Source organism: Salvelinus fontinalis, chromosome 1 (genome assembly GCF_029448725.1).
Source record: "Salvelinus fontinalis isolate EN_2023a chromosome 1, ASM2944872v1, whole genome shotgun sequence".
Lineage (NCBI taxonomy): Eukaryota > Metazoa > Chordata > Actinopteri > Salmoniformes > Salmonidae > Salvelinus > Salvelinus fontinalis.
In genome coordinates, this window is record NC_074665.1 from 26264406 (window position 1) to 26276486 (window position 12081).

General features: G+C 45.7%; 1 protein-coding gene across 21 annotated transcripts in view; it reads right to left on the reverse strand.

The window, feature by feature from the left end:
- Positions 1–12081, reverse strand: part of LOC129851277 (baculoviral IAP repeat-containing protein 6-like) — a 143749-nt gene that overhangs the window by 70011 nt on the left and 61657 nt on the right. For 17 of the 21 annotated variants that reach the window (XM_055917720.1, XM_055917776.1, XM_055917814.1 and 14 more), the window contains 7 exons: positions 11237–11366; positions 9266–9397; positions 8688–8849; positions 8007–8180; positions 2142–2341; positions 1236–1307; positions 160–463 (listed from right to left, as the gene is read on the reverse strand). In XM_055917720.1, the coding sequence (XP_055773695.1) occupies positions 160–463; positions 1236–1307; positions 2142–2341; positions 8007–8180; positions 8688–8849; positions 9266–9397; positions 11237–11366 (1174 nt within the window). The remainder of the gene's footprint in view (positions 1–159; positions 464–1235; positions 1308–2141; positions 2342–8006; positions 8181–8687; positions 8850–9265; positions 9398–11236; positions 11367–12081) is intronic. The other 4 variants (XM_055917791.1, XM_055917806.1, XM_055917868.1 and 1 more) reach the window with 1 other exon arrangement.

Here is a 12081-nt window from a genome sequence, read left to right on the forward strand (position 1 = left end):
GCTAGGAAACCTGCAGCAGCTTCCTTTATTGGAAGCATAAGGACCTGGTCATCCCCAATGGTGTTCCCAAATACAAACATGCTTATAAAATCATCCATCGAAAGGGTCAGGAGATTTCCTGACCACATCTAAAACTGTGTGAGGCGTCGTGTCACTTACTGCCCTCGCCGTCATCGGTGACCCCCAGCACCAGGCGGAGCAGACACTGGGCGTGCTTCCTCTCCTTCAGCAGAACCTCAGCGTAGCCCGGCAGGCGCAGGAACAAACCGAAGGCCGCCAGCGAGTGGGCGGGGATGGGCGACATGGTCTGCACTGACGACTTGTTGATGGGCGGCGGCTCGGCGGCCATGGTCTCTGGCGCCTCGTACACGAGCTCGCCGGACTGCTCGATGGTGACCCACTCAAACTGGTCGCTGTCCTTGGGCTTCTCCTGCGTGGTGGAGGGTACCACCGGAGGACTCACCTGCACAGGACGAGCCAGGGTTAGAATGCGGTTAGAGGACAATGCCGACAGATGTGCTGACTCGGATGGGATCTGAAGGTCATGTGCTGTGTTTATGCACTGAGGGTAGTAGGGGGCATATGGAACTAGATTGCTGTTATTCAGATCCATAGAGCTGCTGTGGGACTTGGCATAGAGCCCTGCGAATAAGACATAAAATAAAAAAATAAAAATGGTATCCACGAGTTCAACTGAATCTGGGGAAGAAGATCAAGGGTTTCATAGGCAAACACCAGACATATCCCTTTAAGATGAAGGCGAGTATCGGAGCTGCAGCACTGCAGAGAAATACAGTTATTTTATGCATAGTTGTGATCAATATAATCAATTCAAGCTCAGTTGCACTAAGAGTCAGAGTGGATGTCCAGGAACAGGCTGTGCTGTGATTAAACAGCAGTGGGTCAAAGGGCACAGACCTATTAGACCTATTAGACCTATTAGAAAACACTACACAGTCAGTCCTGGGTAGACAGAAAAGCATCACCTGCATCAATATCGATGCCTTAAGTCGACTTTGCTAATAGTCTTGCTCAGGGTGAGAGAGGAACTCTTCAATTATTCACAGCCTTAAGAGCGTGCCCAACAAACACTATCCAGTGAGACAAAAGGGTTAAACTAAGGCAGAATAGATGTAATATCCTGTTGAGAAAGGGTTATGGTAAACCAACCAACGATCAGTCATGTATATGATTCATATCGATCACAATGCTAAGTACAAAACAAATAATCTCACTTGGTAGCCCTCGAGGGGCGTCTGCTTCAAACCACCAGTAGCTCTGGGAGACTGCCTGAATAATTCAATTTGCTGCAACAATTTGGAAGGGGGGAGAAAATAACAAAAGAAAACAGATTTAGTACCTGGCAGCTCTCAGAATGCATTCCAGCTACTCACCTTGTCACTATGCGCTCTCAATTACTGTTTAAGTATCCATTTACTTTCCTTTAGGAGGCATGATGTAGCACCCGGGGGAGCGCAGAGGAGACAAAAACGAATTTAGACTGAATGGCAAACCCAGTGACTTGCCATGCCTCTCAATAAGCTGGGCCAACAGTAAAGACACTTTATTACTTTGGCAACCGCAGATCCGCATTGGAATGCTCTATATACGAAAGGTAACTTGAATTTCTGAAAGGGAAATTCCATAATCTTTCATCATCTCCAGCACCACCCCAACATATGTGAAAACGTTGCGTTTCCATGTTCTGTGGTAAAAAAAGATGGATTGAAGATAAGTGTTTCCAATGACAACCAATTTGTAGACAAATGCATACTCATAATTGGTAAAAAATAAAAAAAATAAAAAGGTTTTTTTAAAAATCCCACGATGCACACTGTCATCATTGGAAACACTAATCTTACACCATCTTTGTTACTACAAAACATATAAATGTGCAATTTTCACATCTGTTGATGTTGGGGTAGTGCTGGAAATTATGAATATGAAATTGAAAATGTTTGAAATTTCCCTTTAAATATAAGGCTTTAGATTATGGGCTATATATAAACACACTATCTAGAAACATGGGCTAAACATTGTAGGACAACAATGAAATAACTCCAATGAAGCAGGCTGTGAAAGGGTTATTTGACTGGTGGTGTTTGTTAGACGTATTAGAAGGGTATCTGTGGCGGTCTAACCTGTTGGATGACGTCTGGGTAGAGCATGGGCAGCCTCTCTGCAATCAGGGCCAGACCACCCATGCCTGCAAACACCTGCAGGGGAGACTGGATGGGGTTGGTCTCCAGCAGGGACTCATCGATGGCTGCATCAAGACAGTCGTCCCCCGGGGTCATGGGGTCGTCCTCCGGACAGCTACTCAGCACGTCACAGTGTTCCACTGGTGGAGGGAGAAGCAGAGGAGGGTTAGAGAATAGGCCAATTATTACTCTCAAAGGGTTCCCACTGGGACAGTAGCTATGTTCTGTGACTTACATTCTTCTGTGTGCTGCCCTCAACCAATTATGACAAGTAAAGAACGGGACGCCCTGCGGAGGGAAATTGTTCACGACGCAGACACTTAATGAGAACTTCTCTCTCATCCCTCATTCGAGGATGAAGAGAGTGTGAGAAACCAACAGAGCCATCACACTATTTATTAGTCAAGTTCAAGCAACCAAGAAGAGAGAAGAAACAGACAGCAGTTTCTCAGACATAAGGGAGCGGAGTGCCATTTACATTTCTACATATGTGAATGCATAAATCCGCGAATGGTTGTAGTTGGGAAAAGGACGTGCTCTCCTGATGAAGTGCACACGGATTAAAAACAGAATCAAGGACAGACTACTTGTCGCTGTTTGCGCGTCAGGAGGTGGCTCTGTAGACAGTAAAAAAAAATGATAAAACTGGAACGGCGGGTGAAGGGTAAAAATAGCCCCCCATTATAGTTTTCATTCCGCGGTGCGGCTGGCCTGTTTTATGATGATATAAAAGCCCCAGTCGATTGATAGGTCATCTACAAAAAAAAAAGAAAAAAAGCTGCACATCATCTCTCCTGGAGAAGAAAATAAAATAAATGATGAATTGCTCCAGTCTCTAAAGGGATTCTTCCCCGTCCCCCTCATGGTGAATTAAAAAGTCACCAAGGTTGTGACTGATACGATTTGTAACAGGGCCCGTGCTCTCTAGACTTCCAAAACAGGATTAGAAATGATGGAGAGGGAAGGAACCGCTCGTCTTTCAGCAGGCCCGAAGGAGAGACCGGGCTACCCAGAGAATATCTAAACAGCATCAACCCAGTGAGTTGTTACATTTCAAATGCAACCGTGAAGACACAGGGAAAAAAGGTGATCGTTAGACTTCAGAGGAGCATATGAGATAAGATCAGCGAGAAAGAGAGGACAAATTGTGAACGACAAGGATTTTTATAATTCTGCTCAAGAACAAACATATTTCACAGAATGTTCCAGTACCTTTACTATGCTATTAGGCTGAGATTTCCACATGATAAATCAGGAGGTCTAGAGACCTAAAAATGGTTGGAGGGACAAAACCCATTTTGCTCTAAAAGGTCTGGCCTATTTGGGGAAGTTGAAGGCTATTAAGGGGGCTGGGGCTAGATCTCACCATGTACCCGTCTTCAGTTCAGTGGATGGCCGTTAGCGGGGCTGAGCGTGGTAAATGGATTCTGTAAGCTCCCTCTGGTCAAAGCCTCTGCACTGGGTTTTACAAGATCTCCCCATGTCTCCCCCTCCCTCTCACAGGACTGTTAGTGAGGGTCACCTTTTCCCTCCATTTATTAGCCTCAATGGGTCTCGAGACAGAAGATTCTGGAAAGATTTGTTTTGGGAAGAGACGGTATTGGAAGCTATCTGAGGAAATTTAAGGTGAGCTACGCAGTAAGTGTCGGCAGGCAGGCATTTTACTGTACATACAGTGCTTAAGAAAGCATTCAGATCACTTGACTTCTTCCACATTTTGTTAGGTTACTGCCTTATTATAAAATTGATTGCCCCCCCCCCCCCACCCCAATCTACACAAAACACCCCATAATGAAAAAGCAAAAACGTTTAAAAATGTTTGATAATTTATTAAAACAAAAAAACGTTAAGTATTCAGACCCTTTAGTCAGTACTTTGTTGAACCACCTTCGGCAGCGATTATAGCTTTGTCTTCTTGGATATGACACTACAAACTTGTCACACCTGTATTTGGGGAGTTTCTCCCATTCTTCTCTGCAGATCCTCTCAAGCCCTGTCAGGTGGGATGGGGAGCGTCGCTGCACAGCTACTTTTAGGTCTCTCCAGAGATGTTCGATAGGGTTCAAGTCTGGGCCAAGTCTGGGGTGAACCTTCACCCCAGTCTGAGGTCCTGAGCGCTCTGGAGCAGGTTTTCGTCAAGCATCGCTCTGTGCTGTCCTTTGTTCATCTTTGCCTCGATCCTGACTAGTCTCACAGTCCCTGAAAAACATCCCCACAGCAGGATGCTGCCACCACTAAGTTTAACTGTATGGACAATTCCAGGTTTCCTCCAGATGTGACGCTTTGCATTCAGGCCAAAGAGTTCAATCTTGGTTTCAGAGCAGAGAATCTTGTTTTTCATGGTCAAAGAGTCTTTTGGTGCTTTTTGGCAAACTCCAAGCAGGCTGTCATGTGCCTTTTACTGACTTCCGTCTGGCCACTCTACCATAAAGGCCTGATTGGTGGAGTGCTGCAGAGATGGTGGTCCTTCTGGAAGGTTCTCCCATCTCCACAGAGGAACTCTGGAGCTCTGTCAGAATGACCACCGGGTTCTTAATCACCTCCCTGACCAAGGCCCTTCTCCCCCGACTGCTCAGTTTGGCCGGGCGGCCAGCTTTAGGAAGATTCTTGGTGATTCCAAACTTATTCCATTTAAAAATGGAGGCCACTGTGTTCTTGGGGACCTTCAATGCTGCCGAAATGTTTTGGTACCCTTGCCCAGATCTGTGCCTCGACACAATCCTGTCTCGGAGCTCTACGGACAATTCCTTTGACCTCATGGCTTGGTTTTTGCTCTGACATGCATTGACAACTGTGGGATCTTATATAGAGATGTGTGTGCCTTTCCAAATCATGTCCCATCAATTGAATTTACCACAGGTGGACTACAATCAAGTTCTAGAGACATCTCAAGGATGATCAATGGAAACAGGATGCACCTGAGCTCAATTTCGAGTCTCATATTAAAGGATCTGAATGCTTACGTAAATAAGGTATGTTTATTTTTAATACATTTGCAAAGATTTCTAAAAAACGTTTTGCTTGATCATTATGGGGTATTGTGTGTAGATTGCTGAGGATTTTTGAAAAAGGCTGTTACGAAACAAAATGTGAAAATAGTCAGAGGGGTCTGAATACTTTCCGAAGGCACTGTAGTATATGGTTCAGCGCACAGAGAAATGGGCTTTCAAAAACAACAAGACAAAACACAGGTTGAAAATGTGTATGCACTGCATTCCTTTTACATAAAGTGCTCCTTTACCCTAGACTACAGAATATGCTGAATATACACCGTCGGCATGCTTCAGATCGTTTCTAATCTATACGCCTCAACTAATTATCTGAACTCCAGAGTGCACAGAGGTTAAACTAAAGCGGTTCAATGAAGACAATCATAGACCTAATCAGGTGGGTTAGTGTCTGGCTGAAGACAGTCTTGGTGAAATGGGTTTGGAGCTGGGCAGACTCATTAGCAGATAACACACAGGTCACTGGGAAAGAAAAAAAGAGGAAGTATCTGGTTGTGTCCCAAATTGCACCCTATGGGTCCTGGTCAAAAGGTAGTGCACTATAAAACTAAGTGTGCCATTTGGTTTTTATGTAAAGGTTAGGGTCAGGGGTCAGGGTTTTATGTACCTTCTTGGTAGTTGTGTGCTCCGTCAGGCAGGGTTAAGGGTCAGGGTAAAGGTCAGGGTGTTATTTACCATCTTGGGTAACCACTAACAGACCACTGTTCTAGTAGTGGGTTGGCTGAACTGATTGACAGTTGCCTTTTAAAATATCTCACCCAACAGGGGGACAGACAAGTCATCCAGTGTGACTGAGTTGAGGAAGCAGATGGTGCACTGCAGGTAGGAGTTGACGCTCTCCACTGCATGCAGAGTAGGTGGTGGTGTTAGCAATTAGCCCCAGGGGCGGCATATAGGCTGTCAACGGCCAAAAACATCTAATATCCACACTGACGGAAAGAGAGATGAGCGCTACCAAGCATGGGTTCTTTTCACAACAGAACAACCAGCCTGCAGCGAGAGAGAAAAGGGCACTAAGGTAGGTTTTGGTGTAAAGCAAACAATATCTTACCACAGAGTTAGTGGAAACTACATTGAATTTAGCCCTGAATTGACTGGTATGGAATCACAGGGACAAGTGAATTTAACAACAACAAAAGATCTGATGCGTTTGGACTACACACACACACGTATTAACACATTTGTAAGAGCAAACAACTAGATTTGGACTATTTTGTCAACCATTAGTTCCATTTGAATGCATTTAGTACAACATTTGGTTGAGACGGCACCTAAAGACGGTGTTTGCGTAGCTAGTAAAAATCACTGGATTATTGAACCAGGCAACCAAACAATTTGACTAGGTTTGCACATTACTAGCGCTGACATCAAACTAAGACATCAACTGCTCTGGCCGGCTGTCATATCGTAATGCCCAAAATGTATCCCCCCCCATGCTATCATGTGTGACCTGGTACTGACCGTCAAAGCTAGGAGAGGGGAGGCTACATCTAGTAGCATCACCCCTAAAATCCTGCTCCAACGCAATCCTTAAAAAGGGTGACTAATAACATTTACCACGCCATGTGAAATCATTACATGGAGCGTAGTGTTAGTATAAAATCTAATCAGACATGAATCTTATATAGATGTAATCAGACATGATCAGACATGAATCTTATATAGATGTTATAGTGACATTTACAGAGGACATGAATCTTGTATAAAAGCTTTCCCTCAATGTTAATGGCTAAAACAGCTTTGGGAACAAGCAGGGCTTGAAAAGTAGAGGGTGGAATCTGATTGGGTGGTCCGGTTGCACTGGGAGCTTTCAAGCATCAAGAGCTTTTCTTTCGAAGCAGGAATACCAGGTAATAGGGGATAACAAGGGGGACCAAAAAAACAAAATTACATTCAAATGGAATTTGATGGAAAAAGACTGGCCTGTATTTACTGAAGTTAAGATGCGCCATTTTCAAGCCTCCATTCCCTCGTCCAAACTCAGATCCACTAGTTGGATCCAAATAATTTTTGACATACAGCAAACATTTCCACCTTTCTCTTACAGTGAAGTCATTGAGGCCAATTTATGATCGTAAAATAATAGCTCTTGGGCCAGTAAACCCTGGCCCAAGAGCCAGAAAAGGCGTACAGCAGGTGTGCCAAACAAATTCAATATACGTTAAAATGCAAATGACTCCAAATCAAAATTGTGTAGAAAAAATAAATGGACCTACATTCATAGTTTGACTGTCCAGCTCCCTAATAATCACCTCAACGAACGCTAAACAGTAGCATAGAAAATTATAGATTTTTTGAATGCAAATTTTGACTGCAAGGAAATATATACAATTTGAAGCGCGGCCCTCCAGACCTCGTTGAAGACCGAATGTGGCCCCCGGTGCAAAATGAGTTGGACACCACTAGTGTACAGCGTCATTGTAGAACTGGATATACATTTGCTTCCTGAGCCCTATTACGCAACACAGTGAAGAAGAGCAGAGTGAGTATGCGTCTCCCACTGGCCCACCCGTTCCAGAGACTGGTAATGGCACCTTATGACATCTCACGAGACAGAGGCCCAGCGCTCAGACAGAGAAACAGATGGCAGTGAAAGGGGAGAGCCATTAATCGCGCTGTGGAATGGGCTGTCAGGGGACGCGTGGAGAGACACGTTCGGGGCTCACTTTACACACTAACCGCAGAGCAAGAAGAAAAATGACAGACGCAGAGGGAGGTAGGAGTGTGAGATTGTGTATGTGTTTATATGTCTTGAAAGCAAGCATGTGCTTGTATGTACGTGCGTGCTCTACAATACCTTTCTCGGTGCGGAGCCGTTTGAACGAGTCCGTCTTGGAGAGGCCCGGGTCGGCGATGACCTTGGAGCCCAGCTTGACGGTCAAGTCGATGGACCGGTAGCCCTGGGGCAGCTTACGGTCATAAAGCAGGGTCAACAGCTGAGCCAGTGTCATCTCTGCCGGCAGGGGCTGACCTATGGGGTCGAGGGGGGATGAGACAGTGTTCACAGTGAGGAACCAAAGCCTTGTGGTCACACTACCAGGCCCAGAGGGACAGGAAATACATGACAGCTATGTATCATGAAGGCTAGTGACCTAGATAACAATGACAACATGTGAAGACAAGACATCATGGATGGAGTGCTGTTTTTGTCTTAGTACATCTGTGTCTTTGCAAACCCAGCTCTGATCATGTTTCTGCTCATCTTCCCAGAGTTAGGTAATACTTGGATCTGGTTGGCTGTGACTTTCAATATTGACACAATGTCTAAAAGTAACAACATCGAAAGTATCAAAAGTTAAATGGACATTTACCTGGACACCCCAGGGTCCCAGCAACACACACTGGCTCAATGAATTGACTGAGACGGAGGTCACAGCTTCATTAAGCAGGTCGGATCAATAGGCTTCCCTTGGCAGAGGGAGGTGCTGGAAGGAGGGGAGCTGACAACTGTGTGTGTGTGTGTGTGTGTGTACAGTACCTGGGAGCAGCTTGTGGTAGAGGTGGAAGACAGGCACGCTGAGCGTTTTGGCGGAGGGATCCACACCTGAGGAGGATGTCAGCTTGTCGCTCAACACACGGCCCCTCCGCGAAGGGGGACGGGGAGGGGTGGAAAGAGCTCTCTTCGACTGGGACTTCAAGCCTGAGAGGGAAACACACACCGGTCATTTTATCACGTAAAATTGTACTTTTACATCCTAGGGAATGTGATGCTAGAGGTGTGCTTCTGTCTAATGCTTCTCATCTACCAAACACCTTCAATATTTCAAGATAAATGGGATATTTAGTCATTTGTCCATATACAAAAAAAAAAGATATATATTCAAGGACTTATTTACACATACAAAGAACCCAATCATTTCCTTTACATTTGGTGCAGGAGCTCAACATAGGGCTGGAAGCCCAGCTACCAGCCAAACAATTCTTGCCATCTAATTGGTGCAACAGGATAAATTAATCTACTCCTGCTAAGCCATAATGATTGGCAGGCGTGGGAAGGAAGGGATGAGGAAGCCCACCACGATAAGCTGACAGATCGGAGAGAGCCAAAACGTGTACCTGAGGCCACGACAACGCTGTAGTTGTCCTGGAAACCACTGTCGGTCTTCATCTTCTCCTTCTCCTCTTGATTCTTCTTCTCCTTGTCTTCCTTCTGTTCGTTGATCAGCTTTGCTGTGATGCTGGGAGTGTCTGAATAAGGGATGGAGGGGAGAGACCGAGACGGGGCACATTAGAGCCACCCTTCGGTAACAAGTCACGTGAAAGAGGCTGTACATAAAATGTACAGCCTCAGTCGCCAGTGGCCAACTGGTCAAGTGCACACAAGTATTGACATCAACCCTAACGTATGCACAAACAAGGCTACGCAATCAATGAGACGTTGGCCCATCTCAGTCCTCCATTCCCTGAGAGTTCAGATAAGATGGGCTAGATAATCTGCTATTAGCAATTCCAAGGGCCACTAACGCAGGCTCCTTTAAAAATACCCCTGGCTAGCGCTCGCTGTATCTAGCGGTCTGGGCTGTGCTTTATTATTAACTAAGCCTGCCCCTCCCTCACTGGGTAGAGCCTCATAACGCCCTGTTGTATCAGGACTCCATCTGGTGTTCTCAAGGTCCCGGGAGGAGAACCACTTATCATAGCCGCACAGCTAACCCTGCCATGCCGTCACAAAGCTGGAGCCCACCACCACACGCGCTTGATATTAACAATAGATAATGCCTTAAATTGAACACCTCTCCCATCTGCGATTATATTACTGTTTGATCATGTTTTGAGGGGGGGATGCATGTTTTTAGGAGGGCATTTCTAATCCATGAGATTATAGGTGTGAACATCGTCCCCCCTAAGGAGAAGGGGACAGGCCAGATTAGTTTAGAGAGAGACTGGGCCCAATGACTATTTTAGGAAATATAGGAGTTAATTAATAGAGCACAAGGAAAAATTGGATTCAGTGCTTCTTACATAACTCTGGGACTTCTGGTAAAGGCCAACAAAATAAATACTAATAAATCAGTGCATCGGCTCACACAGGGGCTATTTCAATCACAGAGTGGACCAGCCGGGTTAAAGACCGGGGCATGAGGGTGTGTGATTTAACTGCCACTATGTTAGGCTTGTGGACGGGGGTGTACGTTTCAACTGATGTTCTCTCTAAAACGCAGTTGCCACCAGCTGATCAACTCCGTAGCCATTAATCAGAGCGCCATCTCCACCTGCTGGAAAAATAATATGGAGGGACGCTCTTCCATACTCATGCTAATGAGGAGATGTGAGCGGACGCAGCAGTCGCCTGAAAAGGTCAATGTTTATGCCCAGGGAGATTGTGTGTGCGCGTGTGAGTTGTGATGTTTGAGTATGTGTGTGTGTGTGTGTGTGTGTGTGTGTGTGTGTGTGTGTGTGTGTGTGTGTGTGTGTGTCCGACAATGTGCGAGGTGCTGACATGGTGCATTAACTTCAAATACGGCTGGCTTTTAAAACATTTAAGGACCCAGTGAGAGGGGATAAAATGCTTGAATGGCGAGCGGCGTACGGAGAGCGGGTTTCCCCCGCCATTCAGATCCCGTGTGTCTGTGGCTGTCGGAGGAGGGTTTGTCTGAGTGGCACAGGACACCCTGCTCCACTTTATCTGAGGGCCACATAATATTGAGGAGGTTGATGGGGCTACGAGGAAAATATTTAAAGTAATTCCCCATCAATGTTGCGTAACACACTTCACCTGCTGTTCATCACAAATCAAAGTTTACCGGTCACGTACACAGATATGCAGATATTTTCGCAGGTGCAACGAAATGCTTGTCAAATTAATGGACATAGCCTATATGCTCCCTGAGATTATAGGTGTGGACATCGTCCCCCTAAGGAGAAGGGGACAGGCCGGGTTAGTTTAGAGAGAGACTGGGCCCAACGACTATTTTAGAAAAGAGAGAGGAGTTATTTAATACAGCGCAAAGAAAAATTGGATTCAGTGCGTCTTACATAACTCCGTTCCCATCAATAGTGACGGATGGGTAGGGGCAGCAGACGTACCAGACACCCGGTCCAGGACTTCAGCCAGGGTGGTGGAGATGGGGAGGTGGAGAGTGCGGTACTTGTGCCCTGCTCCGTACATGGGGTGCTGGATCACATGGCTGGTAGCGTTGATGCGGCCCTTGTACAGCTGAAGACGGAAGAGAAGTATTAGGACAGACCAAGTACACAAAACCACTACCACCAATGTTATGAATGATCATGACTACGAGAGAGATGCAAGTTATGAAAGATTCAGTAGCACTACGCAGGGCCACATTGAGATTGAATGAGGCCGGCCTTGGCTAAAGACCTCCCACTCCATCACTCCTGCCTCGACCTTTATTGGAGTTGACAAGGCTTCTCATTCAGCATGAATGTTACATGTTCACGACATCCATCGCCTTCTGCGACCTGCAGGCGACAGGCATGGTGGTGTCGCCAGAGCACAGCTCGGCTACTGAGGGTCCTTGGACAAGTCACTGCAGCTCCAAACACAACCGTCACTCAGTCCCCTTTCCTGACAACTCTACACTGCAGTGACTAGCCTGGCAGCAGAAGCCATTAAGATGATGTAACATAAAATGCTGTTTGAAACATGCACCTTGGCTTTTAGGCAAGTCTAATACACGTCTCATAGGAACAATAATGTTCACGAACCCATATCTTGGTATGGTCGCTAGCATAATAAAAAGTCAACCGATGATTGACAGCAAATCAAAATGTCAAAGTTCCCGCCAGTGAGATTCAGATTAGGGAGAAATGTAGTGATCCTTTCTTAAATATCACAGATCAAATGACAATTACAATGCTGATGAATTGAAAATGTTGAGCAAGTCTACAGAGTACATCATTCACTTTTTGCA